The sequence below is a fragment of the Chiloscyllium plagiosum genome, unplaced genomic scaffold (assembly GCF_037043375.1).
Source record: "Chiloscyllium plagiosum isolate Xiang-an unplaced genomic scaffold, Cpla_swu_hap1 HiC_scaffold_5, whole genome shotgun sequence".
Taxonomy (NCBI): domain Eukaryota; kingdom Metazoa; phylum Chordata; class Chondrichthyes; order Orectolobiformes; family Hemiscylliidae; genus Chiloscyllium; species Chiloscyllium plagiosum.
The window spans coordinates 27,247,615-27,270,200 of record NW_028270143.1 but is presented as its reverse complement, the minus strand read 5'-3'; the positions used below and the strand labels follow the sequence as shown (position 1 = coordinate 27,270,200).

The following is a 22,586-nucleotide window of genomic DNA, read 5'->3' as shown; positions in this document are numbered from 1 at the left end:
ACCACAACTGAAGTAGTCATTTACTTACTGCAATATTTTGGCCAGCAGTTGGCAGTCAGGGTTGGGAGGGAGTGCTTTTGGTATTACCCTGATTTTCACAACTGGCACCTCATGGTGCTGGCACACGGTTCAGAATAAGGGTTGTTTTCCATCACCAATCCTCCATCACCAATCCTCCATTATCTATATTTTGTCGAGGGTCTGTCTAACGATCTGCAGTGGAGAATATACCACTGCAATATCTTGACAGAAGACGCATTGCTCTCAGTTAACAAGGTGGCTTATTGAATCATACCAGTAAGAGAAACTACACACACGTTGGCATAATTACTCTGACTCTTGGGAGCTGTACCAAATACATTTGCTCTCTATGGAAGTTATTGCATAACTCCTTGTCTCCACTCACAGATTCTGTGATATCAAAAGAATTGATGGAGCTGAATGTAACATGAACATCATCAGCTTTAATCACAAGGTGTAATCATTGCAGGTTAGCCTCCTTGGGTCTTGGATGGGAAACTAGCATCTCCTCCATTAAAGGTACATTTTTTGATGTCCTTTCAAAAGTTACGCCTCTGGATGTCTTCTCTCACCCACTCTTTGAAACAGGACTCCAACCCCTCGTGCGCTCTCACTCATAAATCTTCCCTCCTGGCCTCTGACCAAAGGACCATGACAGTGAACCATGTGAATGGGGTCTATTGAAATGCCTTCTCAGTCTTTTTCCACACTTATCAAACCCATGTTGCTTTTCCTGTCTATGTGCACCAATGGAACTTTATAAGGTAGTTGAGTTTTAACCAGTAAAATTAGATGTCAGTGATTCATAATTGTTTATCTTATCATTTGTAAGTACAGAACGCCGGTCCATGCTTCCTGTGTCTATAAAGGCAGTTAAATAAAATAACTTTGTATACTTTTTAAAAGATCTTTTGTTTGTGTCATGACTCTGTCTGATAGGTCCATCACGCTACCCCAGCGAGGCTCAACACCACCACTATCTTATAAAAAAAATCAATGATCCAGACTCCACTGCTTTCTGTGGCAGAGGATTCCAAAGACACGCAATCCTTTGACAGAAGAAAAATCTTTTCATCTCTGCTGTAAAATGGTGGCTACTAGTTCTTAAACAGTGCCCCCTAGTTCTGGGATCACTCACAGGAGGAAACTTCATGACCACTTAATCCAATCATTCCGGATCTTTTATACTTCAAGCAAGTCACTCTTCACTCTTTTGAACTTCAGTGGAAACAAATCCAGTTTGTCCACCTTTTCTTTATAACACAATCTGCTCATTCCAGGTATCTAGTAAACCTTCCCTGAACTGCCTTCAATCCACTACATCTCTTCATAGATAAGGAGACCAAAACTATATGCAGTATTCAAGATATGCCTCTCACCCAACATCTTGTATAACTTATGTGTTCAACTCTTCTAATAACTAAGAATAGCATCCGATTAGCCTTCTTAATTACTTATGGGACTGAATGCTAATTATTTGTAAGTCATGCACTGGAACATTTAGATCCCTCTGCATCATGGAATTCTGCAGTCATTCCCTGTTCAATATTCAGCTTTCTGCTTTCTCCTGCCAAAGTGAATGACTTCATATTTTCCAGCATTATGCTCCATCTTCCACATTCTTGTATAACCATGAAGCCTGTATGTATAGGTCTACAACCTTCTATGTTCCATTCACAACAAACTTCCCTACTTACTTCTAACTGTCAACTTATCTAAAATACTTTCAGTCCCTTGAACTATTCTTCGATTAGATTACTTACAGTGTGGAAACAGGCCCTACGGCCCAACAAGTCCACACCGACACTCCAAAGAGCAACCCACCCATATCCATTCCTCTACATTTACCCCTTCACCTAACACTACGGGCAATTTTGCAAGGCCAATTCATCTAACCAGCACATCTTTGGACATTTCGGAGCACCCAGAGGAAACCCACGCAGACACGGGGAGAATGTACAAACTCCACACAGAGAGTTGCCTGAGGCGGGAATTGAACCCGGGTCTCTGGCATTGTGAGGCAGCAGTACTACCCACTGTGTCACTGTGCCACCTATAATATTCAGGGTATTATAAAACAGAAAGTTGACAAGGCATGGAATTTTCTTTTACACTTCATTTGAGAAAGTTGATTTTGAGAAGGTTTGAGTGATTTGAAAATTGTTGCATATGCAGTGTACTGTACACAGTGACACTGTAGAATATTAATTGAAAAAAAATAATTGAAGATACATTCGAAGTGAGAAAGAGCATGTTGTAAATTTGAATAAAGTCCTAGATCAACTTCAAGAGTCAGTCTCAAAGCTGAAAATCTCAAGTGTTTTCTCATGGTAATAATAACTGATTCATTTCTGACCATTGAGACATCTGTAAATTACTTAACTGCGAGAGAAATTTGTGAAGGTGCTCACAGGAATGTGATGTGCTGTAAAAAGCTCAATTATGTCATGAAGCACAGATCTAATAGTGTGATGGTGACAAATTACAGGAATATTTCACACACAGAAATAAACTGAATACAGATCAAGGCTGCCTTCTATGTGGGTTTAAGTCTCATCATTCCACCAAGTTTTAAAGATAGATTGTAAGACAGACTTAAACAAAAGAACACAGGAAACCTCTGTAAAAAAGCAATAGCGTGAAGCTAGTTTTTGGTGTCTAAAAGTAGATAGAGATTTTGAAGAATTGCTGAAAATCTATGAAACATGTCTCAGAGTGGCAAATGTTCCAGCATTGTTCCTTCAAAACCACAGAAACTGTGGAAATGAGTACATGCTGACTTCTTTGAATTTAAAGGCAAACTGTATTTTGTTTTGATTGATAGCTATGACAAGTTAATAAATGTTGAGTCTATACCAAAAACGAAACATGCCAAGACAATGGAACATTCGAGTAGTTAGTTTGCAATTATGGGTTACTGGTGTCAGATTATGGTCCACTGTTTACATCAGGAAAGTTTGAAGTATTTCTGATTAAGATTGTGAAGATGTCTTTTCAGAAATATTAGCTAGGAGACAGCTAGGCAGTAAGATTCATATTTTTATTTAAAGCAGGCTGAACAGTTTCCGGTTTTCATAACATACCCCATAGTCTGTAGCAGGTTGCACTCTGAGGACAAGATTTTATATTTCTTAAACCTGGCATCAATAGCATGAGAAGTGTGAAGATGAGTCACGATACATCACTTAATGCTGGTCCAAGGACATGATTAAAAGCCACTGAGGTGATAAGAAGTCTGTAATTTGAATTGTTTCTAAGAGGCTATGTGAATTTATAATCTCATGAAGGTTGGAACTCCATCAGTGTTACGTCGATTGGTCACATGAAAGAGCAAACCTGACAAAGATCATGATAAACCCATACAGAGCAAATTCCTCTGATGGTCCAAAGTGAACGTCAGAAACAAGGTGAAAGGCAGAAAGAAACTGAAGGTTTGCTTGTATTACAAAATTCACTCGTAAATTGAGCCAGGAGCTTTGATGAAGACAAACAAATTAATGTCACAGTCTCAACCATTAATTGGAGCTCATAGTCACAGTCTCTGTTAGACACAGTGATATTGAGAAAGCAAACTGAAGCTAATAGAAATACAGACAGAAGAAGAATGAAGCTGAATAGGTTACTGGCATGTAAAGAAGACATAGACTACCTTCTTTTTGTTATTTTGTGTCAAAACATATTTTTGTTAAAGATATTCTGGCATTAAGAAATCATTCTTTAACATATACATCATTCTGACAATGCTGGTCACATATATTTTAGTTCGGATTGTAGTAACAACAAAAATGCAAACCAACCCGATAACTTTAGCTAATGATTATATTGGTTTAGGCACATTGGTCCAATCTTCAAAAATCAAGAGTGGCGAAATGTGGACTTAAGTCTGTGATACATATAGGGAATGATCAGAAGTCCAGAGACACGCACAAGCACTCTAATTGCGTGCAAACATTGAAATTCCAGATGGCAGATCCTATTTAAATGTTTCTTACACTGATCTCAGTGTGAGACACTTGGGCAAGGTAAGCGCTACTTACCCAGATACTTACACTAAAACTGTTAAACAGTTTAATTTCTGTTAATTATTAAGAACATAATTCAGCTCACCACCTCCCACATCTCCCAGCCCAAGATCACTCAACACTGACACCCATCCAATGCAACTACTCTACCCTCCTCGACTCACTCATCTACCCACACAATAACACAATCACTCACCCAACAACCTGCTGACACCAGCCACTCAATCACATACAGCACTCAATCATTCACCCACTCACTCATCTACTGACAAACTAGAGACCATTAAAACTTACCTGAACATGGCAGCAAATATGAGAAGGAGATGTGTCCTTTGCACTGCTCTTCTTCACCTGTCCCTCTTGTGCTCACCGCTCTTCCCCTTGAAAGGCTGTGCTGATGCTTCGCTGCTGCAGCCAGGATCAGAAGTCCTAGCTGGAAGAATGCAGAAAGGTTGGGGCTCAGAGACCTTCACAGGCAGCAACAATTTGCACACCATCACCGCTGACTGGAAGATGTGGGCCAATGCATACTGGGAAATTATGTACACATTTAACATACAAGTTTTTTTTTTAAATGTGGGGTTGGAGGGCAATATATTTTAAATATCTGAGCATTTTGCTATATTGCCTTCTCTGTTGCAGGGATGTCAATAAAAATAATTCAGGAATAGTTGTCTACACTTGAGGATCCATTAATCTTGCTCAGAGTAGTACCCAACATAGTCTCAGTAATGGCTATGGCTCCCAGTGGTGTTATGGGAGAGTTACCAGGCAATCAGCAGCTTTATGTGGAAGAATTTCCTCCCAAGAGTGAGTGGAAAGTATGCCTCCATATAATTAATGCCCCGTAGAGAATGACCTTTCTGTGGAGCAACGGTGAGGATGGGGATGCATTCTCCATTGGTTTTTTGGGTGGAAGATAACTTGTCAACTGAGCTGACAGCTCACTATCAGTCCTACTTTCTCACTAAGTATCCTGCCACGTGTTCAACCAGTAGACTAATGAAGACAAGGAGCTGTCTTCATTATACAACAAACGTAGCTGTGGAGATGATCGCATGGTGGTACTTTCACAGGACAAGTAATTCAGAGTTGCTGGCAAACGCTCTGAGGACCTGCGCTTGAATTCCACCATAGCTAAATTCAATAAAATCTGGAACAATGGTGTATATGTAATCATTGCGATTGTTGCAAAAGTCCATCTCATTTACTAATATCCTTTAGGGAAGGAAATCTGCCAATCTGAGAAGGTATTGGTTACATGTTACTCCAGACTCAGCGATGCCCTTGTAACTGCCTTGTGAATTGGCCTAGCAAGCCACTTAGTTCAAGGGCAGTTAGGGAGGGATAACAAATACTAGCATTCCAAGCATACCAACATCACCTGCACAAAAATAAGAATACTTTAAAAAGTAAAAATGCTCACAGTAAGTACTATGTTGCAAAATCTCATCAAATTAAATAGCTTTTAGTAGATTTTCTCATGTAGACAAAAATCAAGCAAAATGCCAACATATGTAAAATCTGTGTAAATTTTAAGATAACAAAGGGTTTAAGAATAATCGTAACTTTAACTGTAAGTGGTAATTCCTAATAGAGAGTGTTCCTGCCCAAAGAGAATGCTGTCACTGTTTTTTCTTGTCAGTTTGAGCTTTGTCACATATTGTTCCTCTGACTATGACCAAACACCCACTGTGCTGCACTGTTAAAAATGGCAATGTTTCTTATAAAATTGCCTTGCTATTGATTTATATTGAGAGGATAGAATAAAATTGCCTGTGATTTGCCACAGGTTGATGAGTCTGCTGAAATATACTGTCAAATTTCACCCACAAGTAATAATTACTTGCATAAGGTGAAAAGGAAGCTGTTGCCCAGGGAATTGGCAAGAAGAGCTTTGTTTTAAAACTTAACAGATGATAGTTTGAACATTTTGGTCAAAATTAATTATATATTAATCTCTGTGCATTTACTATTTGTTGTTCCTTTAATCCCAAGGTAGCTTTTCTGCTTTTCAGCTACACTGATGCTTTTGGATTTGGCTTTATAGAAGATGATTGCATTGCAATTCATGCTTCATTTAGTGCTAGAGGAATGCTACAGCCAGCTTTAGGCCAAAATAAATCATAACATACGAACAATGTCTGTGACTGCTCGGCGCTTTGTTCCAATAAAATATCATTTTAACATTAGTGTTGTTCAGATAGACCAGATAATGAAACAAAAAAATTATGTACTATCAGAATATAACTTCTGTTGTGCCTGAAGATAGGTCTTCAGGAGAAACAGGTGAAAATGAGTTTAATACAACCAAAAACTAATAGATTCAGAAAATAACTGAACATTTATTTTGTTATCAAGTACACATTTCCTAATTTTCTGAACACCTCACATAATTGGTTTCCAGTGCCTTTTATACAACTGCAATAACCTGGAACTAGTTTTGCGAAAAATTTAAATGATGGAGATCCAAGATGGTGGCAATTCAGTAGGTCTGCCCTGTTCGGCTCTGCCAAGAAACCCAGACAAAGTGGTGCATTCACCCTCCCTTTTTACCCATTGTGGTGTAAATCGCTGGTTTTAGACCCCTAGAATTGTTATTTATTAGTTTCAGTGCTCTTTTTACAGAAACGAAAATGACTAAGGGAAAAGGACCACGAGGACTGCAACAAACATGGCACTCCCCTGCAGTACCAGACACATCTGCGGTCGCGGCATCGGCCTCCATGAATGCTCCTGGGCACTTACCTGTGGAACACAGCCTGGTCTTGGAGTTTCATGAAACTCCGAGAGAAGATTGATTCAGCGATGGAGGAGACCCAGACCAGGCTGGAACTGATCTCAGCCATGCTGCAGAAGCATGACCAGGAGACCCAATGTCTCGGGCGGCGCCTCGTGGAGGTGGAGCAGCAGGCCGCCGATGTGGAATTTTCGGAGGGCCGGGTCCAGGCCCTGGAACAGCAGGTACGCGCCTTAGTCAAACAGGTTGATGACCTTGAAATTCGAAGCCGTCAGAAGAATATCAGCCTGATCGGACCACCGGAGCAGGAAGAGGGAGGCCAGCTGATCAGCTTCTTGGAGTAATGGCTCCCGCAGTTTTTGAAGCTGTAGGTCGGGGTGGACCGGATGCGGGTCGAACGGGCCCACCGGGTCACAGTGCGCAGGTCCAGATCAAACCAGCGCCCCCGCCCAGTCCTAGTGAGACTCCAGCATTATAGAGATAAACAAATGATTCTGGAAACCTCTAGATCAATGGAGAAGGATCCCCAGGCTATGGTATATAAAGGATCACCAATTATGTTCTTTCAAGACTTCTCTGCGGCTGTGATCTGTAAGAGGAAGGCATTTGATGAGGTAAAACGGAGGCTGAGGGTCTTGAATATTCAAGACTCTGTAAGATGTCCAACAATATTACGTTTCAGCCACAGAGGATCCATGTTTAATTTTGACTCACCAGAAAAGGCAAAGGACTTCCTAGACAACTTAAAATAGACCGGCTGGCTCAAATAATATGGACAATCGTATTCCCTTCGTTTTGTCTGTAGTTTACCTGGTTTTGTCTTTTTAATATGTGGGGGTCTTCTTTTCTTCTCTCCCTCTTTCTCTCTCCTCTCCTTTCCTTCTCCCCTCCCATTATCCTTTATTTTTCTATCATTCTCTTTTCCTTTCTCTTTTTTTAAGTACAAGATGTGGTAGGGGGAGGGGTTTCCTTTTTATTTCATCAGGACTGCCTCAGGTCAAAGTATGGATAGGATGGGGTGAGTGCCCACTTTTAATTTTCTTATTGTAAGATGCACATGACTTTTATATACTCTGTTTTGTCGGGGTCTGGGGCGCGGCTTCAGCTAGAACGAGCCATGGAGGGGTTAGTGGGTAGTATGAGCGCCCCCTGTGGTGTTAATTGTGTTATATGTTGTACAAGTAGTTGTAAGAAGTTTTGATTTGGTAGTTTTTGTAGTTGTATTTTCAAGTTTAGACAAACTGTTTCCTGTTTTCGGTACGCTCTGCGTGGGGTTCTTCCTCCCATGGGCTCATTTGCTGCTTCGGACGGCTGTGACTAACCGTTCATTTAAATGGTGCACCTGGAATGTTAAGGGGAGTCATTCACCGATTAAGAGAAAAAAGATACTATCAAGCCTTAGAAAGGAAAGGGACGATGTAGCCTTGCTGCAAGAAACACATCTAACTAATAAGGAGCACTTAAAGTTACAGCAGGGACAGTTTGGCCGGGTGTTTTTCTCATCCTTTAATTTGAAAAGTAGTGGAGTAGTTATACTCACTCAGAAGAATCTACCATTCAGTTGTTAGACCAAGTTAAAGACGAATGTGAGCGATTTCTGATTCTTAAAGCTTTAATACATGGAGAGGAGTATGGGATCTTGAATGTATATTGCCCCCTGAGACACCCCCTCAAATTTTTAACGGATGTACTCTCCAGGTTGATGGCCCTTGGGGCATGCCATACAATTATCGGGGGAGACTTTAACTGACCTATGGACCCTGAGGTGGATAGGATGCATAGGGGTCTCGTGGGTATTTCCCTGCAATCCAGGCAGCTGGTGGACCTGAACAGGGAGCTGGGATTGGTGCATGTGTGGAGATGTATTCACACTGAGGGTAGGGATCTCACCTTTTTTTCGAATCCACATAAGTGCTATACTAGAATTGACATGTTTTTTGCCCCACTGCCCTTTTTGAACTCGATGCTGTTCTGCAGAATTGGGAACATAGCCATTTCGACATGCGGCAGCGTACATGGAGGGTAAGGCCAGTGGCGATGGGACAGGCTCACTGCACTGATGCATGGATATTTCCTTCTGAAGGATAGCAAGTTACTTGAGTATTTTACATGGGAATTTAAAATTTTCTGGGACATTAATTCAGGGACAGCCAGTAATCCATCAATGCTCTGGGAGACTGCCAAGGCCTATGCAAGGGGTTTGATTATTTCTTATTCTGCGACCCTGAAGTGGCAGAGGAGAGAGCAACAGTGTATGCTCGAGGCTCCCCTGAAGGTAGCTGAGACAGCATACTTTGACAGACCATCTGTAACCAAATTGCAGCGGATTACAGACCTCAGGGCTACTCTGAATGCTGCGCTCACCCAGACACCAAAGAGGGAGATCTCCTTCGTGAAACAGGTTATTCGAGTATGGTGCTAAACCGGGTAGGTATTTGGCGTACTTGACCAGGAAGAAGAGTGTCCCCCAATCTATCATATCCATTAGAGAGGGTGCGGGTACTATCACCTGTGATTCCCAAAAGATTAACGCAGCATTCAGGAAGTTCTAACCTGGGTTGTACTGGTCGGACGGCTATGAGGACAGATTGGTGAAGATGGAGTCCTTTTTTAAGACCTTGGACCTCCCAAATGTAACTTCAGAGCAGGCATCTCTTTTGAATGCTCCTCTGACAATTCAAGAGTTATGGGAGGTGGTGAGGCAGCTCCAGAGCGGTAACGTGCCTGGCCCAGATGGATTTTGGAGTGAGGCTTATAAGGAGTTGATAGCCATGCTGGCCAGGCCAATGTTGGATATGTACAATTATTCGTACAGTCAGGACTGCCTCCCATCCTCTCTGAGAGAAGTAAATATTTCTCTTATTCTCAAGAGAGGGAAAGCCCCAGAGGATTGCACTTCATACCAGCCCATATCGTGATTAAACGTGGACTTTAAAATTTTGTTGAAAATGCTGGCGTTGAGGCTGGAGAAGGTCTTGCCCTCCATTGTAAAGGAGGACCAGACAGGTTTTATTGGTAGGGGGAGGGTTGCACGTCCTCTAATAATATTAGGAGAGTGCTAAACATGATTCAGATGTGCCAGGAAGGTTCGATTCCAGGCTTGGTAGTCTCCCTGGATGCAGAGATAGCATTTGACCAGGTGGAGTAGCTGTACCTTTTATGTCCTGGAACATTTTGGCCCATGCTATACAGTGACCCTAAAGTAGCGGTTCTCACTAATGGTATAAGGTCTGGCAATTTTAGTGTCGGCAGAGGCAGTCGACAAGGGTGCCCCCTCTCACCATTGCTATTTACATCAGTGATTGAGCTGTTGGCGGAGGCCATCCAGAGGGACTCCATTATAACTGCCTCGGAGGTGGGATCAGCCTAGCATAAGATCACCCTTTATGCAGATGATGTTCTTCTCTTTTGAACTAGCCCGACAATACCTGTGCCCCATTTAATACATTTGATTAATTTATTTGGCTCTTTCTCAGGGTATAAAATCAATTTTACAAAATCGAAGGCCATGCCTGTCGGGGGTCTTACAGAGTACCTGATCTTGCGGGTGGAATCCGATTCCCTTTCAGGTGGTCACAGGGAGGTTTCCTGTATTTAGGCATTTTAATCACCCCAACATTCGATCAATGATATAAAGCTAACTTTGTGCAGTTGTGAGAGAAGATAAGGCAGGACCTTGGGATCTGGGAGGATCTCTCGATATCCTGGTTGGATAGAATAGCTCTGGTTAAAACGAATGTTCTTCTTCATTTATTATATCCCATGCGAATGCTCCCTTTGATGCTGTCCAGGCAGGTGCTATGGAGGCTAAAGAGTTGGCTCGACCCTTTTATCTGGCATCACAGGTGGCTTCTTATTAAGTTTGTCAAATTCCAGCTTCCACAGAGGATGCGGGATGTGGATTTTCCAGACTTTAAGAAATACCAAATAAGTTCCCTACTATCCTATGTGGCTGACTGGGCCTGCCAGGACCTGTGGTCAATTTGGCAGGACATCGAGGTGTCCCAAGCAAAATGTCCCCACATGTATCTATTGTTCATGGACAAGATGAGAACTGTTATGGACCATTGCAGAAATCAGATTGTCCTTAACACGGTTAAAGCATGGAGAATGGTGTGACAAAGTGAGGGCAATTTACCAAACACTTCCCCATTTACTCCCATATAGGATTGGTAGGATTCCGGCTGGGATCGATGGATTCCAGCTTGGAGCTCTGGGAATCCAGAGGAGTTCCCTGTTTGGGAGACTTACTTGAAATGGAGGTCATGATGTCTTTCAAGCAGCTGAGCCACAAATATGAGTTATCTCGGAGGGACCTCTTTTGTTACTTTCAGATTAGGGACTTTATACAGAAAAAGGCCACATTAAATGGTTAGTCCCAGTAAGTCGGATATGGAGAGGAGAATGCTTCGGTCTACAGGCACTCTCTCGGTCAGCACCCTCGATCATTTATTAGGAGGTAGTGTCTCGCAGGACATCGAGTGGCTGTGTGGAATCTGGGCTCAGGAATTAGCGGTAGAGATCTAACCAGAGGAGTGGGAGAATATTTGGGAGAACGTAAGGAAGATTTTGATTTGCAATAGGACACAGACTATGCAATTGAAGGTACTTCACAGGGTTTATTTAGCACCAGAGCGGCTGGTGAAATTTAAGACAGGAGCGTCCCCAATGTGCCCCAAATGTAAAATAGATGTTGGTGCTCTTACTCATTGCTTGTTCTCATGCCACAAGCTTTGTAGGTATTGGGGCTCTATAGAGAGAGTGTTTTGGACGGGGTCTTGGGAACCGCGGTCCAGGTGGACCTGGTGTCTCTCCTCCTGGGTTTGCAGGATCTCCCCTCTTTGGACGCTCATGGGAAGAAATTGTTTAGCATTCTTTAATTTTGTGCAAGGAAGAACATTCTGATGAGCTGCGTGTGGGAAAATCCCCTAAAGACTTTCGGGGTGGCTAAGGTTAGTTATGGAGCACATCCCCCTGGACTTTCTTACAAGTACGGTGCACCAGAAAATGGAACTTTTTTATAGGATGTGGCGGCCCTTTCTGAACCACATGGATGCGGACTTATCAGCTATGTTGGTAAGGTCCTTTGTGTAGCCGTGAGGGCTGTGTCTGCCGGCCCAGGGCCGGGTGGAAGAATTCTGAACAAATACAGGTATGCCAACTGATGCTCCTGGTGATGGGGACCTTTGGTGGGATTATGCTGAGTGTTGTAACTTTACATAATTTAATTTAATTTGCTTTGATTCAACTCATTATAATTTAGTTTCTTTTTGTTTTGATTTAGTTATTTATTGTATTGTAGTTTGTGTAGAGTTTTCTTTTCTCCCAGATTGTTTGTGGTATAGAGTAGTAGTTTGTTTACTGTTATTGGTGTTACATTGCAAGATTATTCTATTATTTTGTCGTAATTTTATATTTTTGTAAAAAATTCAAAATCTTTTTCTCAATAAAAATATTTATAATAAAGGAATTTAAATGATAAATATTTTTATTCTAAGAAAAAAAAACAAGGTCCTTTTATTCACCAATTTCAGCTGAGAAATCAGCTGAGGAAAATTAAAAATACTGAATAGTGTTGAATAGTGAGAGTCTGGGAAATGATTTCATTCATAGTCTATGTTTCCTTGTTTATAAATCATAGTATGTTAGCATGCAGGTACAAAAGCAATTAGGAAACAAATACAGCGTGTTAGCTTTTGTTTCACAAGAATTGTCCTGCAGAAAGTGTAATAAAGTTTCCCCAGTCTGATTTCTGGATTGAAGATATTGTCCACTGAGGAGAGACTGAGCACCGTGGAGCTCTATGATGAGAAGAATGATGTGATCTGATTGATATCTTAAGAAATTTGACAAAGTAGATTCAAAGGAAAGGTTTTCTCTGGGGAATCTCAAAAATGGGACCATAGTCTCAGGATAAGGGGCTGCCTCCTCGGACTGAGATGTGAAGTTTCTTCATTCAAAAGGTTATGCACCTTTGAAATTTTCTACCCCAGAGGTTGGAGGATGCTCAGTGATAAATCATCTTCAAGGCCGGTAGATTTTTAGGTACCAGGGAAGATAGAGGACTTAAGGATACTACAGGAGTATAGAGTTGATGTTGAAGATCAGCCAACATCTTGTTGATGGTGCAACAGGTTCAATGAGTCAAATAGCCTTCTTCAGTTATTTCTTAGGTTCATGCATGGCTCTGGGTAAAAATGAGGTCAGTGAGACTTATTGAATAGCTATTTCTAAGAACAGTCTCCTTCTGTATTGGAATGGGCTATATTATTGTGAGCATGCACTCCACATTATCTGATTTCCTAAAAAGAAATCCAATGCATGTTTTTGCTGTGTATCAAAAACAAATTAAAACAAAATTAGAGCATATCCAGCCTAAATTATTCATTCTTGAATGTTACATTCTAACTTTACATCATTTCAAAATATCATGTTTCTTAGACTATTTGCAAAAAGTGGATCCAGATTGAAATTAAGAAATAAAATTAATGTTCTTCAAATAATGAGTGATACAGAAGGAGATCAACTTCAGGTCGAGTAAGTGAGATAAACTACAAAAGTCACTTAAAATGTATCTGTGAACATGATCGGAACTGTAGAATATTTTCTAACTGATAACTTAAGATAGGTGGAATGACCTGGTTAATTTGTAATTATCTTGTAATACTTTTGAACTCCATCTATACTTTTCCTTAAAATACTCAATGCTATTTCTAACCAGATATGTAAACAATTGTTCCTTAGTCAATGTAGCATTAGACCTTGCACTTACTTTCACCAAACCAATTGATATTTATATAATTATTTAAGCTCTTTAGAGATTCAGGTTACTATTTTTGTGCAGCACTGATACAACCACTGTGAAACTAACTTAAACGGATACTTTATGGTTTCTTCAATAATTCTAAGATATCTTATTGAATTAGATGATAAAGTCCATTTGGAATGAGAAATGACCATTTAAGTCATCAGCTGCATTCTCCCCACCAGCAATGCAATCTTTATCCTTTTTTGGATACAATTCAACCTCTGAATATCCTGAAGGAAGCAACTAATCAAAAACTAAAGATAAAGTCAACAAATTTCTGATAAATTTTGCTTTGCCTCTCAGTAGTAAACAAAATGATCTAGAATATTGAAGTGGCAATTTATAAAGGGCAACTCCCTATCCTCTTTTATAACTTTGGAGATGAGCCTCAGAAATCTCCAAAAATGTGTAAATGCCAAGAGTCAGTAGGCAGGCTGATCAAGCCACACAATTCAAACAGTACGATTTGTTCATTTTTGTGTGCTTGTGTGTGACTGGCTACTCCTTCAGAATTTAACCCAGAGTTATTTAAATATCCAGTTATCGTCAATGCCCCAGCATTTAAAGGGAGAATTCACGCTCATTTCTTTCTACAAAATATCGACATTTTCGCAAGTTTCAAATTCACAGAAAGTTAAGGGCACACCTATGAAACAGCTTAATATATCCAAGTTCAATATCTCAGGTGACGCAACAGAAAAGTTCCAATCTTCCGTGTCTGTGCGGGTTTCCTCCGGGTGCTCCAGTTTCCTCCCACAGTCCAAAGATGTGCAGGTCAGGTGAATTGGCCATGCTAAATTGCCCATAGGTTAGGTGCATTAGTCAGAGGGAAATGGGTTTGGGTGGGTTACTCTTTGGAGGATTGGTGTGGACTTGCTGGGCCAAAGGGCCTGTTTCCACACTGTAGGGAGTCTAATCTAATAAAACATAGGTTTACATATAATTCCCTCAACAGAGCATCAACTTGATCTATATAGAATTGATCTATGATCACCTTCACAATACAAAAGCTAACCTGATAAGGATCATCAAATAGAAGGAAAAATCCCTCACATGTGGAATAGTTCCCCTTATCAATTTCATAATACATTAGGAAAGATCTCCTTGGATTTAGAACCTGAACCTAGAAACTATTAGAAAACCTTGTAGTTCAGTTGCGCATATGTAAACACACCTGTTTAATCATCAGGCATATTTGCCCAATTTGTTACAATTTATACTGTTTACCAGCAGAAATCAAAACTAATAACACTGGCCAAGAAGTCTCGGAGATTCTGCATGATTGCTCTTTCAGTCAGAAGATAGCAAGGCCCATTTCTGTTATAAGTCGAGAGTGTGGTGCTGGAAAAGCACAGCATCCGAGGAGCAGGAGAATTGACCTTTCGGGCAATGAGGTGTAATCTCCAGCATCTGCAGTCCTCACTTTCACCCATTTCTGTTATAAATCACTGATGCAATTATTGATCTAATTGCATCAGTGATAATGTGCTAATTAATAGCCCAGGATGCAGGGATCATGCTTCTAGTCAGAAAGGAAAACATCATGTAGCTCATAGTTAAGTCTTAGAATTGTAGAATTATACAGTAAAGAAGAGGCCCTTCAATCCATCAGGTCTGTACTACTGAAACTACACTAAATCTACAGCAGGCCCACTTTCCAGCACTTGGCTCATCGCCTTGAATGTTGCCAAATTTCAAGTGCTCAACCAAGTACTTTTCAAGATTAGAAGGTTACTTGCATCTACCACCCACCCAGGAAGTTCATTCTGGGCTCCTAACACCCTCTAGATAAAAGTATTTCCATATCTCCTTTCTAAACCTCCTGCTTTTCACCTTAAAAGTGTGTCCCTTGTTATTGACCCTGAAACTAAAGTGAGCAATTGTTTTCTAGCCATCTTTTCAATACCCCTCATAATCTTATACTTCACTATCAAATCTCTCTCAACTTTTTCTGCCTTCAAGAAAACTTGTCCAGCTTCGCTCCATAGCTAAACCGTTCCATCTGTGGCAACATCCTGGTGAATCTCCAGTGTGATCACATCCTTCCTATAGTGCGAGCAGTGACCAGAACTGCACACATTACTCTGGATGCAGCCTAACCACAGTTCCAATTATAACCTGTCTGTTTTTGTAAGGCAAGTGTTCTGAACACCTTCAACTGCCACCTTGAGGAATCAGTGAACAACCACTCCAAGATCCCTCCATTCGTCTGAGGTTCGTAGTATCCTTTCATTCTTTGAGTGCTCCCTTGTCTTGTCCCTTCTTCCAAAGTGGATCACCTCACACTTATCAGGGTTAAACCCCGTATGTCATTGATCTGCGCATCCTTCTGTAACTTAAGACCATCATTGCCACTGCCACCCTGGCCAGTCTTCATGTCATCCGCAAACCTGGCTATCACTCCCCACCACCACATCCTCATCGACATCATTGAGATATATCACAAGCAATAAGGGATCCCCGTGGTCAGCCACTGGATACCAGCCTCCAGTCCTGCAAACTGCCTGTCTCCTCCACTAAGCCAATTTTAGATCCAACATACCACGTTACCCTGGTTCCCATGAGCTTTTAACCTTCTTTATCAATCTCCCACATGGGACTTGTCAAAGGCCATGCAGAAATCAATATAAACTAGATCAACTGCACTATTTTCATCTAAAATCTGGTCATCTCCTCCGAAAATTCAACAAGATTCGTTAGGTGTGATCTAACGAATGTTTGACAGTCCCTGATCAAACCTTGCCTGTCCAAGTGGACATTAATTCTCTTTTTCAGACTTTCCCTACCGATGATGTCAGACACTCTAGTCTATAATGGTCTGGTTTATTTCTATCGCCTTTGTTAAAAAGTGAAACCACATCAGCTGTACTTCAGTCCTCTGATACGTCTCCTGTGCCCAGAGAGGAATTCAAACTTCGGAGAAAAGAAATGGCAGTTACAAATATTCTTGGAGTCATTGAAGGTTTCAGAAGGAAGTCAAATCCTTTCAGGCATTATAAATGCCAAACACAGAGAGGGTTAAGATGTGACAGACAAATACAAAAGGAAAAGAATCTCATTGTGCAGATATCTCTGGCAGGTGGGAGAGAAAAAAAAACTAGCATCCCTGATTGACTGCTGCTTAAGTGGAGCTGGCATTGCCTGAGTAAATTGGAAAAGAAACATCCTCTGAGTGGTCAATCACAGTACCTGCATCGTAACTTGCTTAGAGGAAGGTAGAGACAAGCTTGGCATAGTGGCAGCAGTTGAGCAACTATCCTAGCTGCAGGTGGAACTCTGCAGTTAGTTCTTTGCTGACCCAGGCCCTATAACAAATCTCCAGGAATCATCAGTGTGGCTCAGTGGTTACCACTGCTACCTCACAGCACCAAGTCCTGGGTTTGATTCCAACCTTGGGTCACTGTCTATGTGGAGTTTGCATTTTCTCCCTGTGCCTACGTGGGTTTCCTCTCAGTACTATGGGTTCTTCCCACGGTCCAAAGATGTGCAGGTTAGGCAGATTGGCCATGCCATAGTGTCCAGGGATGTGCAGATAAGGTGAGTTAGCTGTAGTTAAAAAAAGTACCCATATGGCATTATTGTGGATGGGCAGATCTGGGTGAGTTGCTCTTTGCAGACTCGTTGTGCAGAATAGCCTCTTTCTGCACTATAAGAATTCTATGATTCCCTCACCAGGTAGGTGCAATTATAAATTTAATGATCACTGGTGTCATCTTGGGTGTGGCCATTTGGAGCTTATTGATGACTGCAAAATGCTTTCACTAATGTAATACATAATATGAATGCCTAATACTGCAGGCAACGTTTCCTTTTTGCTCTTCTTTGCACCAGTTGGGAGAGTCGGGTGGGCACAGTGAACTTATTGTGCAGCCCAACCCATCCGGTATCCCTGTATTAATCTTATTTCCAAACATATCAGGTAGGAGATTCCCACTGGGAATCCCAGGGATTGCAGCACAGACGTGGGGGTACAAAAACAAAATTATTTTAAATGACATCAAAGCACACGAGAAACTAAATGCTAGCAAAATAATGCAACATAGGCAATAAAATGCTGAACAAATATTCTTCCTTGGGATTAAACTTTATGGTGTTCAGAATAACCTCAAAATCAAAACTGCGTATGTTGCAAAAGGCAGACACTTTGTCACTTGAAAATGGTGATAATATTGTGTGATGGAAGGTATGTGCGACCTGATCGTTTTTGAAATTTGGAATGTTTTGTTAAAGTGAGGCAGACTGATGTGCACCAATTCTATGAAGTAGGTTTTTTTTGCGAAAAAGATCTGGAAATCAGATTAAAGCAATGCTCTGAATCTAGCATTGCTCATAACCATGTGGATACAGATCCTACAGCGTTAGAGAAAAGATGTTACACTTTAGATTAGATTAGATTAGATTACTTACAGTGTGGAAACAGGCCCTTCGGCCCAACAAGTCCACACCGAGCCTCCGAAGAACAACCCACCCAGACCCATTCCCCTAACGCTACAGACAATTTAGCATGGCCAACTCACCTAACCTGCACGTTGTTGGACTGTGGGAGGAAACTGGAGCACCTGGAGGAAACCCACGCAGACACAGGGAGAATGTGCAAACTCCACTCAGACAGTTGCCTGAGGCGGGAATTGAACCCGGGTCTCTGGCACTGTGAGGCAGCAGTACTAACCACTGAGCCACCGTGCCGCCCACTTCTGGGTTTATGATGGATAGGATAAACACATTTGGAGCCATTCACTTGGTTTTCAGCTTAGTTCAGAAGAATTAGGGATTGAGTTCAGAGGCAAGATTTAATTTCTCTACTAGAAGTCATCTAATCACAGAGTCCCTCAAGTGTGGCAGAAGGCCATTCTGCCAACCGAGTCTACACCAACTCTTCGAAGGCCATCCCACCCAATTCCACCCCCTACCCTCTCCCTGTAACCCTGAATTTCCCATGGTGAATCCACCTAACCTGCACATCCCTGGACATTATGGGAAATTTAGCATGGCCAATCCACCTAACATGCACATCTTTGGACTGTGGGAGGAAACTGGAGCACCTGGAGAAAACCCACGCAGACACAGGGAGAATGTGCAATCTCCACACAGAGTATGGCATTAAATGCAGATCCCTGAACTACTGTGCTTCCCCATCGCAAAAGGTGTTTAATTTGTGAATCTTCCAGGCTGGGAGAGTTTGGGTAGAAATCTGCAGGTTATTACAATTGAGAAAGTACAGACCCTTAGATTCATTTATAACAGCAGAATGTCAGAAAAGAATCATCAGATTATTTCCACAGCCAATGGGTAAAAACCTGGAAGGATTCAGTTAAATAGAAACTGAAGAGTTGGCGGGGGGTGGGGGTGGGGAGGGGGGGGGGGGGGGGGGGGTAGGGGGAGTGGTAATTTCTCCGTTCTTGAGTGTGCATAACATATCTTGTTTGGAAACAGGTAATGTTTTTAAATTTAGTAAATGCATATGTATAAATATGGATAGAACCGGGCTTTTTTTTGTACTTACTTTTGTGTAACAAAGTTATGTTCTGTTGTTAAAAACCATCTGCAGTCTTGTGTAAAAGTATTTCATTCAGTAACCACCATGCTGGCTAACTGCAAAAATCAAAAAACTCTGACTTTACAAAGCCCAGTTTTATCCTGTGATTTGAGTTGTCCAATGATACCATCAGCTGGGATCGTAACAATTGTTATGAAGTTTCTAATTAATAGAAGGTTGGTCTCTGTCAATCAGCTGACATAGGCAGAGGATCTGCCATTGAACAGATATGGAACGTGGATCAATGTCCCTGTGAGATGTCAAATATGTCTCACTTCTCTTCCACATGATAAAAAAACTCAGCATTGAAAATGAACAAATGTTATGCATTGAAAGTAATGTTCATTTTTATGTATTGAACATCATATAAATGTAAAACTTCATAGAATCTCAGAAGATGTGCTTTATCCATCAAGAAAACTTAACATTATATTACAGTGGTGAGCTTATCACTCATCTATTATTCTGAGATGTGGTCTTTTGATAAATCTATCTGGCAGCATAGGTACATTTATCTCTGTCCAATTGCTTCTTTCATACACTGTACAATGCATACCGATTTGCCAAGGCATCCAGGCTGACTTACGGCTACATAAGCGCTGAAATGAAATCACATGCGGCATTTCAGTATGGCAATCTCCAGCAGTGTGATCATAATAGGAATGAAACATATAGCCATTTGTCCTGTAGCTGATGGAGCTCTGCATTGACTATGCTACATTCTTAACCTCTGTCTGAATAAGTGATCTGAAAGCATAAATACTCATTTTTGCCACTTCTATTTCATGACAACTTGAATTCTCTTCTGTTCAAGAGGAGCAGACATTTTTACAAGGCATTGGGAGTAATGTCTAGACATGGGATGGGCATTAACGTAGGTTGGCAGAAGACATTATAAAACTTAGTTCTATTTTTCTTCGCCACCCAATCAGCACTACAAAATCAAGACATGACCAATGGAAGACCTCAATATAACCGTGCCAGTGGATTGGTCCAGGATTGTACTCCAACCTTTGCTGCCCTCCAGCATTTACCAAAGTTGATTTTGTAAGTGGAACTGTACATACAACTCAATTTCCACTCAGGATACACCCATCTGTCTGTACCTCATATGAACACCAGTGTTATTACAACCAATGAGTCATTACCTCAGCTTTTCCACAATCTCAACCACAACTGTCTTAAATTCTGGGTACAGGGCTGATTGGCAACCTTTTTATTTTAAGACTGCTGCTCTTTGGAGATCAATACAATTTGTCTGAATCCACTTGTACCCTTTTGGAGACAATTATGAAATCGAAGGAAGCACAATCATAGAATCAATGAATGGCTACAGTCCAGAAAGTGGACAATCATCCATTGCATCTGTATCAAGCTCCCAAAAGCAAATTAGCTCATGCCACACCCATCATCTCTCATTTAGAAAGTTATTAAAAACTCCAACGGTACATTGCATTTCCAACCAAAGGAGCAGGAATACCTGGCCTCAACTAGTCCACTGCTCTGACTGCTATTTATCTCGAGAGACCAGATGAAGGTTCTGATCTTGCAAAACCACCATCAAAACAAAAGAGACCTGGCTTCACTAAGGATTCTTCCCACCTGCCCTCCAAAACCTTTGGTAGGAACCAACAGAACCACTGTGCAATTTTGATGCCAAACTTAAGCTGAGGAAGTTTACCTTTACACAGATACAGACGCTATTTAAAAGTCAGCAGCAAACTCTCCTTGTCCTTTTCAACCTGTCTGAAACCATTGATATAATTAAGCAATCTTTCAAACATCAACATTTGTCTGGTTGAGTGAATTGTCTTTGCCTGATTTCACAATTACTTATCTGGTCATAGTTGGAGAATATCCTATAATTGCACCCTATCCCAAAACCTGTAAGGACCCATCTCCTCTCCATTAAAGTGGAATCCCTTGGACAACAGCAAAAATATAGCTGTCCTACCTGGAGTTAAGGAGGATCTCTATCTGCAACACATAAGGCAATCTCTATGCTTTCCCAAAGTGAGCACTCAAATTCCCAGCATGAATGTTCATTCAGTTTGCTGCTGCAGACTCCTCTCCTCTACACTTATTCAATGTTTTTCTATGTAATTTTGCAAATCCAATAGGAAGCATGGGTATGTGACAGAGTAGTACAATATCAGAGTGCCTGTGAGATCCTGGTATGTTTTGGAAGATATGTATGTAACCTTTCCTGTGGTCCCTTATAAAGAAGGTGGAGTTGTCGTAGTGATTCTTCCATCTGATTTGCTGGCTATTAACATTCAGCAATAAGTCAAACCATAGATTAGCTGTGTTATAATGTCAGCAGAACTTTTTGATTGATGTGCCACAATCATAAAGTTCATTCTTTCACTCTGGAAGATTATCCAAAGCTTGATTTACAATGTAAATGAACTAATGTAATGATGTAAAATGTGCCTCTGTTTGTTGTCTGTCATTTACACAGGATCTTATTTTCATATAAATGACTCATGACTATTTTGTTTACATTCTCTCTCCAAATAACAAATTTGTTGCACTTTAAAAATAAATCAAGGACTCACTCGCAAAAAACTCATAATTCCTTCTGCAATGACTACACTTTACTTTTATAGTACTTCACAAAATCACAGAAACACAGGAGTGTTACAGCACAGAAGGCCACTCAAGACACTGTGTCTGGACCAGCTTGTTAAATCAACATTACTACCTAATGCCAATCTCTTGTTTTATCCCTGTATCGTTGCACATTATTTTTATCCAATTAATCATCCCATTCCCTCTTCAATGCTTCAGGTGAAACACCCTCCGCTACACTTCAAGACAGTGCATTCCATGCCTTAACCACTTGTCGAGTGAAAAGAGTTTTCCACTTCACCATTGCTGCTTTTGCAGTTCACTTTAAATCAAGACCTTCTTGTTCCTGTTTTGCTAATGAGCAGGATCAGTTTCTCCCTACTTACTCTATCCATCCCTCTCAAGTTTGTAAACCTCGATCAAATCTCCTCCTAATCCTCTTCTCTTCGAGGTGAACAGTCCCAATTTCTTAAATTTATGTACATAACTGATGTTTCACATCTCTAGAACCATTCATGTGAATAACTTCTGCACTCTCTCCAATGTGTTCATATCCTTCCTTTAATGTGATGCCAGGACAATACTCCAGGTGACGTCTATCAAATCTTGTACAAGTTTAACATCACCACCTTGTTCTTGTACTGTATGTCCTTATAAAGAAGCCAATGACACTGGATGCCTTGCTTACTACTCCCTCTAGCTATCCTGCTACTTTCAAAGACCTGTGCACATGCATACCCAGGTACCTTTACTCTTACACTTCCCCTCAGAATTTAACCCCCTATTTTATATTGTCTTTCAATGTTCTTCCTACCAAAATGCAGAATCTCATTCTTCTCTGTACTGCAACTCACCTGCCCACTTCACCAACTTGTCAACATCCTTTTG

At 41.0% G+C, this 22,586-nt stretch overlaps 1 protein-coding gene across 9 annotated transcripts in view; it reads right to left on the bottom strand.

Moving 5' to 3' along the window:
• Nucleotides 1–22,586, bottom strand: part of LOC122549745 (zinc finger protein 385D-like) — a 1,031,183-nt gene that overhangs the window by 137,002 nt on the left and 871,595 nt on the right. For 2 of the 9 annotated variants that reach the window (XM_087987037.1, XM_087987040.1), the window contains one exon: nucleotides 4,338–4,476. The exons of the other annotated variants lie outside the window; for them this stretch is intronic. In XM_087987037.1, the coding sequence (XP_087843163.1) occupies nucleotides 4,338–4,476 (139 nt within the window). The remainder of the gene's footprint in view (nucleotides 1–4,337; nucleotides 4,477–22,586) is intronic. 9 annotated transcript variants of the gene reach the window in all.